The 14667-nt window shown below is 36.3% G+C and overlaps 1 protein-coding gene across 1 annotated transcript in view; it reads right to left on the bottom strand.

Annotated features, from left to right (window-relative positions):
- Positions 1–859: 859 nt before the first annotated feature.
- The window catches only part of MRC1 (mannose receptor C-type 1), a 91738-nt gene continuing 77930 nt past the window's right edge, over positions 860–14667 (bottom strand). The window contains exons 25-30 of the mRNA XM_008692051.2: positions 13479–13644; positions 12668–12817; positions 4526–4639; positions 3825–3989; positions 2914–2955; positions 860–1802 (exon numbers count right to left, since the gene is read on the bottom strand). Of these exons, the coding sequence (XP_008690273.1) occupies positions 1552–1802; positions 2914–2955; positions 3825–3989; positions 4526–4639; positions 12668–12817; positions 13479–13644 (888 nt within the window). The 3' untranslated portion in view covers positions 860–1551. The remainder of the gene's footprint in view (positions 1803–2913; positions 2956–3824; positions 3990–4525; positions 4640–12667; positions 12818–13478; positions 13645–14667) is intronic.

Here is a 14667-nt window from a genome sequence, read left to right on the forward strand (position 1 = left end):
ATATATCTTTATATATATCTTTCCCACTGAAACTTCTTCAAATGGAAAATGCTTCATTCCTACCAAGAAAATAAAAAGCAGCTTGTTTCCAACTGTTTCAAGTATGAGAGGGAATTGCCTGTGCTCAGCAACCTTTTCCACAACTGCCTACCTCGCACTTCCTATATCTTTCCACCCATTATTCATCTGATTGGGGTATTAGAAACTCCATCCCAATCCCGCCCAATGTTCAGCTTCTTCATCTGTTTTGAATTACAGACTTACCTGAAAATCTGCTCTTTTCTTCCCAGAAAAAAAAAAGGTCACAAACACAAACTGACACAGTGTTTTGCATGCAATTTTTGGACATTCCTAGATCTCTTAACACAGGCACCTGAGTCCCGTCCGGAGACCTCAGGTAAGGAACTCCTGCCCAGGAGCAAGCCCTTGACAAAGGCAAGAATGAGCTGATAGTGTGGTACTTGTGTGAGATGCGAACCCTCCGAAGTATTACAGTGTACAGGAAGCTTTATCGAAAGCAACATTTTTAGGGCAAAAAGGAATTATTAATTATTAAAGTGAGAAAAAGATATTTAAAGACCTAATTCGCAGTAACAGTGCCTTTGTTGAACCCTGACTTGAATCAGTGTTACAGGGGAAGATCTGGGAAAATTATGCAAGTCACTGTGAGAAAAAATTCATTTTATACCTAGTGTTTAAGCAATGTATCTTTTCAAATAGATGGAGGGTTTCAAGGATTCCTCTACTAGTCACAGTGCTTATTTTCAGAGTAAAGTATAAAGTAAATAGATAAATAAGTCACACTTCAAAGAAAATTGACATTTACCAAGATCACCAAAATACACATATATTAAAAATAGACCTTGTCTTTGATGTTTATTTCACATTATCTAAGTACATCCAGTTATGCAAATTTACATTTTTATTTCACATCTTTGTGTTCCTGATATACATATAACAGGAAAAAGAACACATTTGCAAGATTCAGCCTGGAAAACCTTGGTTAGAGAAAACAAGATTCTCAGCTGCCTCCTCCTTTCTGCATGTGTACAAATACAGTTCTAAATAACCGAAGTAAAAATCAAGATTGGTAAGAGAAAACAGTGACTAAGTTTTCATGCCACCCGAGGTTATTGGTACTTGATTTTTTAAACAGTCTTCTAATCTCCGAATTACAATTCAACAGGTAACATTTCTTTGGGAGCTCCTTAAACTATTTCAGGAAGCTTAGGTCTCTGGGGTTCTTCTAACCCACATGGGGTTGACGCTCGCTACACACCAGTGACGCTTAAATTTTAAGCTGGCATTCCTGTGCTGTGTGTTCACCTAAGCTATTTTTTCAAGTGGTAGTCAATATCCTTATCCCTCTTTTGTGAAAATCCCTTGCCAGACTAGAACATGAGCAATTATTTCTTCAATTAGGCAAAGAAAAAGGATAGGCCAGGTCAATACAGTACTACTTTTAAAGAAAACAATCACATTGCATTAAAGACCTTAACATTTTAGTTATAATGTTATGAAATTCAAATATATCTAAATCACGTTAGGATACTAGATGCCTGCATGCTCATTCTGTTCGATGTTGCCCACGAGATCTTTCATATCACTAGTTCCTGGACTTGATCTGCTGTTAAAATAGAGAGTGTTTTCAAAAGTGTTCTCTTGAGGTAAGTGCACACGTCTTTTCTTATAAAAGAAATATGCTGCGAGGCCAGCACCTGTTATGATTAGGAGGACCACCATGACGACGACTCCTGCCACGCTGGAAGACTGTTTGGAAGGGCCCATCTTCCTTGGGTCAGCTAGGAATAAATAAAATCATGAGGAGAAAGGTGGAGGGAGGCAAAAGGTAGAATGCTATGGAGAACAAGACAGCTTTTTTTTTTTGAAAAGCTAAATTGCATAAATGTCCTTTCATGTCAAATATTCTTTGCCATTCGTCAGACAGAAATGCAGGACATGAAAACAGGAGCCCGTGTGACATCAAGGATTATTTTAGAAGTTAAGATTATTATTCAGTTGCAGGAATATTCCATCTGTTAATCCATGTTTTTTTGTTTTGTTTTTTTAAAGACTTATCTATTTATTTGAGAGAGAGAGAAAGAGAGTGAGAGCAAGAGCATGGGGAGGGGCAGAGAGAATCTCAAGCAGACTCTGCACTGAGGATGGAGCCCTGCCCAGGGCTCGATCCCAGGACCCATGAGATCATGATCCAAGCTGAAACCAGGAGTCGGGTGCTCAACCAACCGAGCCACCCAGGGACCCCACTTAACATCACTGTCTTAAAATATGTACACCTGTTTCAAAAAAAAAAGGTAAGGCTCCTTACAGATACATCATATGAAGATAAATAGAATAGTAATCATAATGACGATCTTTTTAAGAAAGCAAGGGAGAAAATTAGGGAAAAGAGAAAATAAGAGTACTGGGAATCTGAACTCAGGAGTATAATTACTTAACAAACAGCATCCAGGAGGCTAATATGGTTTGCAGGCAAACCATACATCTCACTGAGTTTTTTTTAGCTGCCAACAAAATTGGTGAAGTAAGGTCAGTTACCCTTAGTTACCGGATACAAGTTGTCTATAAAAATAAAATTGAAAACATTGCTTAAAAAAAAAAAACCCACAAGGATTCCTGAGAGAAATGTCTCCTGTGGCTTCCACAAGCCACCTCTGGAATGCAGCACTGTCTTCAATAATCACTGTGGTAAAAACACCAACCTGACTCCAAGGTCTGCTTTCCTAGGGTGTCATTCAAGGGAGGTGGATGACACAAGGACAAAGGCTAATGTAGCTCGAGCAATTGTACTGAGAGGACACAGGCATATGAAGGGATCGTTATGGTTTTTAAAACAAGCAAACTGCATTGATATATTACGATACAGAACTTAAAATTTCATAATGGTCTTACCTTTTGTTGTAATTAATGTGTGAGTAGGTTCAATGTCAACAACTGTTTGCGAAATAAAAAAATTAATTAAATACTTCTAAAAACCCATAATAATTGCATTCAGGTAGTGACTATTATTTTGTTCATAGATACAAGGAATCCTCCATATTTGCTTCATGGTGATATGATATATAGAGATAGAGGATAGATAAAGAGAATCTAGAAGACTTATGTATGTCTGTACGTCTTCATACATACATACACTGCACCAAAGTGTCTCAAACAGAGCTAGAAAAGACTGAAGAAGTACACAATTCCAAAATAATAAAATCTACTGGGGGATAGAGTGTTAATTTATCTAATCCATTTATTTAAATCTATTATCTAATTAACAATTTTATCTCTCAGGAAGGATATTACGTGAAGGGGAATGGCATAAAATATTATTAAAGTCTAGAGAGTAACCACATCGTGGGCATAGAACACTATTAATTCCGCCAATCCCTATCTTTACATGATCTGCCACTTAATCTCAGAAGAAGGTTTAATTGGTCTTACATGATTTATTCCATAGTAATCCCTAATCCCTTCTGGTTTGGTGGAGATGACAAACTTTACCCCTTTTCCTTTTATGCTGTAAGGCTTTTGTAAACTCACCCTCCAAACCGCCTGCAACTTCACAGTCCATATGCCTGGGTATCCCATCATAAATGTCTTGATATACCCAAATTATTATGTCAGCCACGCAGAGTATGCTCCCTCAGAGGGAGGGGCAGAGGGAGAGAGAGGGGCAGGGCTGGATTTTCCACTTATGCAGGGGGAGAGTTTGCATGGGACCTGTAACTGCATTATAATCCCACACCTGACCCCTTAATAGTTGAAAGAAATAATGGCCTGTGAACGTAAGCACTGCAAGGAAAATTCTTACTTACTTTTTGGTCTTTTACAAATATACCCTTTGTAGGAAGAACAGTGAATAGTATTCCAAAATCCAGACGATGCGGTTAAAGCTACACAATCATTTCGTTCACTAGAAGGATCTCCTGTGTTCCAGTTGGCAAAGGAGACTGGATTGTTGTTCACCCACAACCACTTCCCTGATGATCAGAAAAAGTCAGTAAAAACAGAAGCTAAAAATCACCCATCTTCAAATAAATTCAACCTATTCTTGCACAATTTCTCAGCATATTATTTTATACTATAATCAATAGTTATTTACAACCAGACTTTTAGTATGCAAGATTATAATGACCAATTATTACAGAGAAAAAAAAAAAACGAAAAGAGTATGCTTCTTATATAGCTTAGTTCAAAATTGATTCCTAATTAGTACAAATACATATACTTATCCTTCCCTAATTTTTTTCTGGCAAAAGATAGAAATTATTTTTTTTAAAGCTCTTAAACTAACTTAGCTACAGAAAACACTCATTTAATCAACAGCCTTCAAGATAGCATAATATGTGAGTCACTTAAACTTTCAGTTCTTATTTTAAATGAAAATACAAGTTCGAATTTTCAAACTCTTCATAAATTAATCGTTACTTAAGGCAAGAGTTTCTGGAATGGAAAACTTGTTTTGCACAGAACATTTTGAAATATCTGTGATTAGATAATTGTTCTGCAAATTTACCTTCAACATTTCTGAACAATCCTATCCAAAAATTGGTTTTGCTTTGAAGTGGCTCTACTCGATAGGACAGAAAACTTGATTCAGCAGCACTTTCAATGGAAGCCAAAGAGGAGCCTGCAAGGTATAAAAAAACAACACAATGGAACTACATTTAAGTACTAAAAATATTTTTACAATGACAGTATTGATAGTAAGAGCAATAAAAATCACCCCAACATCTCCACTTAAGGGGAAGAATTCCAAAGAGTACACATTTGACTTCTCAAAATTTCAGTTTCCCTTCTGAAAATATGATTTTGGGGTGGGGAGACTGGGTGGCTCAGTCGTTTAAGCGGCCAACTCTTGATTTTGGCTCAAGTCACGGTCTCAGGGTCATGAGATGCAGCCCTGCATTGGGCTCCGCACTAGGCATGGAACCTGCTTAAGATTCTCTCTCTCCCTCTGCCCCTCCCCTGCTCGTGCACTCTTAAAAAAAAAATTTTTTTTTTTAAGCATAATTTTTGTACAAGCACTGAATGAGCTGTTGCAGGACACATGAAGACCGGTAGGACAATGTGTCTTGTTTTTTGTTTTTTGTTTTGAAAACTCTGCTTTAATGTTTCACAGGCACTTCAAGCTCAACATGTACAAAACAAAACTCATTAAATTCTTGCCTAGAAATCTTATTTCTCCTTAGCTGTTTACATCTCAGCAAGCAGCAGCATCTTTCCACTTGCTCAAGCCTGAACATGAGAGTCATTCTTGACTTCCACCCTTTCTAATGCTTATGCCCACATTCTGTTGATTTTACTGTTTAAATATTTGTCACATCTGTCTGCTTCTCTCTGTTTCTACTTCCTCTACCTTAAGAACGGCCACTCGCATCTCACACTCAAATCATTGTAATAGCTCTTGTGGCAGACAGAATCTAAGGTGGCTCGTTCTGATCCCTGCCTCCTGATATTTAAGCATTTACGTAATATCCTCCTCTTGAGTGTGGGTTTGGGTATAGCTACGTGTGTGTGTGCGTGTGTGTGTGTGTGTGTGTGTGTGTGAATTTTTTTTATTTGAGTACAGTTGACACACACTGTTACATTAGTTGCAGGTGTACAACCCAGTGACTTGACAAGTGTATATATTACGCTATGTTCATGACAAGTCTAGTTACCATCTGTTCCATTACATCACTATTATAATATCACTGCATTCTTTTTGCTCTGCTTTTATTCCCTTTATGTACTCATTCCATAACTGGAGGCCTGTATCGTTCCCTCTCTCACCTTCACCCATTTTGCCCAACCTTCTACCTCCCTGCCCTCTTGAACAAGCCATCAGTTTGTTCTCTGTATTTACGGTTCTGATTCTGCTTTTTGTTTGTTTATTATTTTTTTCGATTCCATTTATGAGTGGAATCATATGGCATTTGTCAGACTTATTTCACTTGGCAAAATACCCTCTAGGTCCATCCGTGTTGTCTCAAAAAAACCTCAATCTCATCCTTTTTATGGCTGTGTAATATTCCAGTGTGTGTGTGTGTGTGTGTGTGTGTGTGTGTGTATTTTCCTTATCCATTTGTCTACTGATGGACACTTAGGTTGCTTCCATGTCTTGGTTATTATAAATAAAGCTAAAATTAACATGGGGTGCATATATCTTTTGAGGTAGCGTTTTTGTTTTCTCTGGGTAAATACCCAATACTGGAATTATTGGATGATATAATAGTTCTATTTTTAATTTTTTGATGAATTTCCATACTGTTTTCCACAGTGGCTGCACCAATTTACATTCCCACCAACAGTCCGTGGGGGTTCCTTTTTCTCCACATCCTCTCCAACACTTGTTATTTCTTTTCTTTTTGATTTTAGCCATGCTGACGGTTGTGAGATGATATCTCATTGTGGTTTTGATTTTTATTTCCCTAATGATTAGTGATGTTGAGCATCTTTTCATGTGTCTGTTGGCCATCTGGATGTCTTCTTTGGGAAAGTGTCTATCCAGGTCATCATAGAGTATGTCTTAACCAGGTTATGGTTCAGGAGATAGCATAGATAGGTGGGTGCATTAGAAGAAAAAATAAGTACGATATGTAACTGACATGTCAAATAGGGAGAAGATGTGTTTTAGGTGGAGTAACTAAAGGGGAGTATGGAGAAAATAGAATATAAGATATTAAGAAGCATAGGATTTCAATTGGAAAGAATAGAAAATAATAAAGAGAAGGAATGAGAGAGGAGACAGAGAGAGGAAAGCATAGAACTTCCTCAAGAATGTAGCACGCAGATACATGGATTCATCCATATTTGATTTATGATGATATGATATAGACAAATGATGGACAGATAGATCTATCTACTGGAAGGAACTTAGACTGTTAATAGATGCCTCAGTTTGGAGGGACTACTCTGGTCAACAGGTGAAAAAAGATTTGGGTTAGGCTTCTCTGCAGATGCAAAGAGATGGGTATTTAAGGTAGTGATAAGAACCCTTAGTTTTTTCAGGCAGCAGGATTAATTATTAGTCCTGCTGTTAGGTATAGGGCTGTACAAAGTAAAAAGAGAGAGGAAAACTGAAAGACTGTCTAGATTACTATGGTATCAACATCTCACATTACATTAGGGTTGAGTCAGTGTCAGCATTAGAGTTTATAGCAAAAATCTATAGCTTTATAATAATAACAACTTTATAATAATAACAATAATACATTTTAAGCACTTTATTCCAGACATTTCACATTGTGCTTTACAAGTATGATCTCACTAGGAATTTATAACCACCTTATTAAATGAACACTACTGTTACCTCACTTTATAGATAAGGATCCAAAAGTACAGAGGGTAAGTAATTTGTCAAGATCCCAATAATAGTAGAGGGGTGAGTCATAACATGATCCAGGCATTCTGAATCTCAAAACCCTACACTTAACCGTATGCCTGCAAGACAGGTTCCTGGGTCCTGTATAATCCCCTTGATGATTGTTTTTCTTGCATGATTACATACTCCACTGTTTAATATATTTCAAAGATAATAACCATTTCAAAATACTTGTGACATGTTTTGATAAATGAGAATCATTCATTTTATTTACAGGAAAACATAGTCACCTAAAATTGAAAACAAATTTTCTCCACATTCATTGCAATTAAAAAAAAAACAGTTAGCAATATGAAGGAAAAATATTTTTTAATTAAAAAATACCAAAGCAGACTTCGGTGACACCATAAGGAATGGCAGAGTTAAGTGTCCATGAAAATCCTGTCCTCTACAAAAGCAGAAAGAACACTGACAAATTTCAGAACCCTAAAAATTAATCAGCAGCTTGTAACAATCCAGAAAGTATTTATTTGAAAAATATTCAGTCTTTGGATGAAGAGTGAGCTTCATGGTGTTTTAACTTGTTCTAATCTCATTGCCTTATCCTCGCTCTCTATTTACCTTAAAAACAAACAGCACCCAAATCACAGTGAAAACCAGCAGCCTAGAAGCCACTGGAATAGTCAGAATGGGGTTGGAGCTCTTTCAAAGTCCCAATTCAAAGAATTTCCATTATGTTATCTCTCTGACAGTTCCATGGAAAGTCTCACTTGCAAAGCTTGGCTTTATTTGTCCTAATTCAGAACTCAACGGTGTAACAGCCTTCTTTCTGAGGGCATTTTTCAAAAACTTTCAGTGGCAATTGTCTAACATCACAGATGTCTGAGGCAGGGATAACAGGTGAGGAAAAGAAGATAACAAAGAAAAAAAAGCTTAAAAGGAAAAAAGGGAATAAGAGGTCCATAGTGAGCTCCAAAAAACTTCAATCCATTCTTGGGAATTTAGAAGGCCACAGACATCTACTGGGGTGTGTACACTACCAGGGACCACATGCATGCTTATGAAAAATTTGAAGGACTCCTAAGCTCTCACCCCTGGCTAACCTTGAGGGTCTGCACAAACAGGAAGTGAGGACTAAGGCAGAGTTTTAAGCTACTTGAATGAATGTGGAAAGCAAGATCTTCAGGCAGAGTCCCTCAGGAAAACCTGGGACACTTACTGGTTCTAGGCATTTAAAGAAATCTGTTTCCAATCATTAGCTGACCACTAAACTAACTAAGTATGACTGCAGTGACCACACATGAAAAAGAATACAAACTTTACAGAATTAGTGAAGGAAAATCACTAAACCAGAAGAAAACAACAAAGAGCAACAACAGTATACTCTGTGGAATGGAAAGACTCTCATTTCCAGAGTTGCCCATCAAATTATTTAAAACGTCCAGTTTTCAGTAAAAAATTACAGGAAATGCAAAAAACAATAAGATACGGCCTATACCCAAGAAAAGAAGCTGTCAATACCAACTGTTCCTGAGAAAGCCACACCTTCAATTTACCAAAGACCAAATCAACTATGTTAAAGAAATAAAGGAAAACATGTGTAAAAAATGGGAAAAAAAAAAGTATGAGTAATGTCTCACCAAATAGAGAATATTGAGAGAGAGATGGAAATTATTTCTTAAAGTTCTGGAGTTGAAAATCACAATAATTGAAAGGAAAAATATACCAGAGCAGCCTAACAGCAGATTTGATTAAGCAAAAGAAATAACCAAAAAAATGAAAACAGGTAAATTGAAATTATCCAGTGTGAATAATGGGGGGAAAAAAGAAAAAATTTACAGAGCCTCCAAGATTAGTGAGACATCATCAAGTATATCAAAATATACTTAATGGGTGTCTGAGAAGGAAAAGAGAGAGAAAGATGCAAAAAGAATACTTGAAGAAATAATGGTCAAAAATTCTGAAATTTGATGGAAAACATTATTGTACACATCTAGGAAACCACATCTATCCAAGCTCCAAGTAAGGGAATTGCAAGGAAATTCACATCGCAAACTATCAAAAGATAGAGATTCTTAAAATTAGCAAGAGAGAAGTAACTCATCATGTACAAGAGATCCTCAAAAAAAAAACTAACACTGATTTCTCAACAGAAACCAGGGAGGCCAGAGGGCAGTGCACAAGATACTAAAAAAGCCTGGGGAACAAAATGATTGTTGACCAACAACTTTCTATCCAGCAGAACTATCCTTCGAAAGTGAGGGGAAAATTAAGACATCCCGAGATAAACATGCCCATTTTTCAGCCTTCTCTTGGAGAGGGACTGACTGCATACTTTACAACCCACTGCCCTGTGGTCCAACTGCAAATTTGCATGCATCTAGGGTCAAGATGTGATCTTCCACAGAGCCTGGGGTATCTGGTGAATACTTCCGCCACCTTTTTTCTCTGGCTTGGCACAATGACAAAAGCAGGTCACCAATATTTCTCTGGAAGGAGCATATACACACACCTGGCTTACATACTTTCCTAGCTGCTACTTGAGGGTCTGGCTTCTAATCAGCATACGATTATGTGCTGACTGTGATTTTCTCCTTTGGAACATCATAGGACCCTTGCACACACTCAACTACTGGGAGCCACGAAAAAAAAGATGGCAGTGTAGACCATCACAAAGGTTTGAGAGACAAGCAGGAGGTTGGGTTGGGTTGACTGATGAGGTTCATCGCCTACACGACACCAGACTTTCAAAACTGGGAGTGGTGTTTGTTTTATGGAATGTGCAGAAACCAACACAGAGAGCCAAGGAAAATGAAGAAAAGGAGAAATATGTTCCAAACAAAAGAACAAGATAAATCTCCAAACGGATCTTAATGAAACAGAGATGACTGATTTATCTGACAGAGTTCAAAATAACAGTTATAAAGATGCTCATTGAGGTCAAAAAAGCAATGCACAAAGTGAACATTTCAACAAAGAGAGAGAAAGAATCAAAAAGTACCAAACAGAAATCACAGGGCTAAATAATGGAACTGAAACATAACGATAGTGGGATTCAACAGCAGACCAGATAAAGTGGAAGCAAGAAACAATGGCCCAGAAGAAGGGGCAGTCAAATATATCCAGAGGAGTAAAAAGAAAAAACAGGTGGTAAGCTCCTTGTCATTTTTCTTGGGGATAATTTTTTTTTTGTATTTGACACCAAAAGCAAAAGCAACAAAACCAAAAATACATAAATGGGACTGCAACAAACTAAAAAGCTTCTGCACAGCCAAGGAAACCATCAACAAAATGAAAAGGCAACCTATGGAAGGGGAGAAAATATTTGCAAACTGCATAGCCTAATAAAGGTTTAATATCTAAAATACACGAGGAACTTACATAACTCAACAGCAAAAAAACAAATGGCCCAATTAAAAAATAGGCAAATAGAACTGAATAGACATTTTTTTCCCCTAAAGAAGACTTAAAAATGGCAAACAGGTACATGAAAAAATTCTCAACGTCACTAATCATCAAGGAAATACAAATCAAAACCACGATGGGATGAGGCCTCACCTCACACCTGTTAGACTGGCTATTATCAAAAAGATGAGATAAATGCTAGCAAGGCTATGGAGAGAAGAGACCCCTTGTACACTGTTGGTGGGAAAGTATACTGATACAGCCCCTATGGAAAACAGCATGGAGTTTCCTCAAGAAATTAAAGATAGAACTATCGTATGATACAGCAGTCCCATTTCTGGGTCTATATATCCAAAGGCAATGAAATCACTTCTCAAAGATACCTCTCTACTCCCATGTTCACTGCAGTATTCACAACAGCCACGGTACAAACACAACCTAAGTATCCATCAACAGATGAATGCATAAGGAAATTGTAGTATGTGTACATATATGTATAACACACACACACAGTATATATATCTATGTGTATATATATGTGTATATATACATGTGTGTGTATATATATATATATACACATACATGTATTTGTGACACATGTATTTATCTATGTGTATATATATGTGTATATATACATGTGTGTGTATATATATATATATACACATACATGTATTTGTGACATATGTATTTATTTATTTGTGACAACACTGACTAACCACATTATTCTAAGGAAATAAGCCACACAGAGACAGATGAATACTCCATGGTATCACTTACATGTGGAATTAAAAAAAAAAAAAACCAGAAAGAATGGTGGTTGCCAGGGACCGTGGGGTGGGACAGATGAATACTCCATGGTATCACTTACATGTGGAATTAAAAAAAAAAACAAAACAGAAAGAATGGTGGTTGCCAGGGACCATGGGGTGGGGTGGGGGAAAAATGGGAGATGCTGGTGAAAGGGTACAATGTTTAAGTTACAAGATAAATAAGGTTTTAGGATCGAATGGATAATATGGTGACTATAGCTGATAATGTCATATTATAAAATTGAGATTTGCCAAGAGAGTAGATGGTAAGTGTTCTCACCAGAAAAGAAAAAAAAGGTAAATACGTGATATGATAGATATGTTAATTAACTTGATGGTGAGAATCCCTTCACAATGTACACCTGTATCAAATCATCACATTGTGCACTTTAAATGCCTTATAATTTTATTTATCGATTATACCGCAATAGAACTAAGGGAGAAAAAAGCCTAAAAGTAAAAAGAAAAAGTCAAAACTCAAGGTTGACTTTTGAATGAATTTGAAGGAAACGAGAATATAGCTCTTGTATATATATATATCACTGTTGGATAAAGAACACTGACTTAGAAGATAATCAAAATTTAGTAAAAGAATAATTCAGTAATTTTTTAAAAGTGGGATTTAATTAAGTGGATTTTTAAATGCACTCTGAAAAATTAACTTTAATATTTTTATTTTGAGAGGAAAATTATCCATCTATGTCATGTCTATTTGAATTTTGTCTTGTTTTTCTTCACAGATAAGATAATCAGAGCTAAATGCTTTTCTATTAACAGTAAAGCAAAATGGTTCCGCGGCACTGTGGAACCCAAGCTTATAATGAGAAGAGGTGAACACAGCACTCTGGACAACTGAGAATGACAATCCTAACAATTTAGAATATTAGGGCAGAAAGTAAGAAAGACTTGTTCAGCAAACGATTACTTTCTACTGTAATTCTTTAAAATTTTGAGGCTACAATGTTATAAATCACATTGGGGGGGCATGATGTTGCCCATTCTGTTACAATATAAATTATGGAGAAACATAAACAGGTGTTTTCACATCCCATATGATTTTAATGTACCGTGTTATTAGTACCATGGTAGTCCAGAATAGATGATGATGGGATTTTCTTACAGTAAATGTGGCACTTACCCATTCGGAGGCATTCCAGAGAGGCTTGACCCCAGTTTCTTGTGTATGATGATTCAATATAGTAGCAGTGACTGTGGAAAGGAATCCACGCTGTGTGCTCTGACTCGGGGCATCTTCCAGGCAGCTGTGGGGGCTCGGTGGCAGGGTTTTCTGTTAATACAAAGACATTTAAAGTAAAATAAAACCTGAAGTTTCTGTAGTATAATAGTGTAGCAGCTAAGGAAAATTTTATCACCAATCATTATTTTTTAAAAAGGTTCCCTAAAAACAATTTGCCAAGGGAGTCCCCCTTCAAGACAATTTTTCTGGAATCCTAACCCCTATTAACACTTGTTAGCTATGACTGATGTCTGTGATATAACGAAATGTGACAGTTAAAACTCTAGGCCTGTATCCTTATTCACTTCTAGGACTGTATTCTAGGAAAGCTAAAACCATAATATCACTGACTCTGATTAATCTATTTGCATTCTGATAAGAATTATTTTGATACAGGTGTGCTGTTGATATAAAAGGTAATCGTGATTTCCAGACAAATCTGACATCATAGATTCAGAGGATAATCTCAATAATAAAAATCCAAAAATCCAAAAAGTGCAAATGAACTCTAGCAGTGAAGAACATTTTCTATCTCCATTATTCGGATCTCTAGGCATTTGTCTATTTCCAAGTCAGTCTTTTGTGAGGTGAAGGGATATGTTTTAGTATCTTATTCTTAAGACCCCCAAGACATGTTACTGTTTAATAATACCAATAATGAGGTTATTGAGAAAATTTCAAATCCCTCGATTGTTTTTGTGTATTTAATTACCATCTGATCTTTTGCAGAGAAAATAAAAACTTTCATTGCAGGACGCTGTCTTCCAGTAGCCTTCAGAATCCATATAAACGCAGGCTGATTTCAGTCTGGGCTCATCGGCAGCCCAGTTAGTATACCTCATCCTCCACTTGTCAGTCCAAGCATACTCGTTATTGGTCTGCAGGGAGAAAAAACACCACTAACGTGGAGTCTTGCCTCATGTAGAAAACACCAAAAGAACCCAGGGAGGAGTAAAAGTGCATTTAGGACTGTGATTAGACCAACAATCTTCAACATTTCAGAACAAAAAGGACATTACAAGTCATTTCTACCAACTTAAATTCAGCGGATGTTACTTTCCTTTTAGAGAGACTCTTGGAGTTCCCCATAACTACATCCTTGAAAGCTACTTTGAAAAACACAGACTTAAAAAAAACCGATGTCTTACTCTATGAAACTCTTTCTTCAGAGGTTTTCAGTGTAAAATACAAATTTTGTCTTCAGAACAAATAAAATATTTATTGTATTATCACTGAAATGATAATAAAAATTAAGTAATTTTCACTGAACTTACTAGACCTTGGAGAGAAATACTAGTCTCTTCTGATCTTCTCATTGTTTAGTTTTTTAAAAAGTGTACATGACAAATGACAGGTGAGATCAGCTGGACAGGTAACGGAAGAGCCTAGGGGTCTTGCTTTCCAGTAAGGTGGTCTTTCAACAAACCATGACAGTAATTTTTACACAGCTGATTGTTTTATTCAATTTTCATACTTACTTTCTTATTAAATTTAGTAGAATCACATATCAATTAGTTACTAACATCAAAAATATTACTTATCAATAATATCCTTTTAACAGTCTAAGAATTTACAAGTAATGCCTAAAAAATATGATATATATAGTATTAAAGAGATAAATGAATTTTGAAATAATTCAAATAGTCTCCATTTTAACTGCATTATTTAATTTACCAAGCCAATTACCAAAGATTTAATGACAAAATCAAAAGCACGTGTTATCCCAAGTTAGGATTTTGTAGTATTCTATCATGTTTAATCAAATGATGCTTACATAGTCATTAATTCCACAGACATAAGGAAGATAATACTACTGTTTTAATTATAAATGTTGGTATAGTGGAAAAGCTGCTTAATCTTTCTAAAAATAAATAAAAGCCTATTTAAAACTCATGAGAGAA

Source organism: Ursus maritimus, unplaced genomic scaffold, assembly GCF_017311325.1.
Source record: "Ursus maritimus isolate PB19 unplaced genomic scaffold, ASM1731132v1 scaffold_31, whole genome shotgun sequence".
NCBI lineage: Eukaryota > Metazoa > Chordata > Mammalia > Carnivora > Ursidae > Ursus > Ursus maritimus.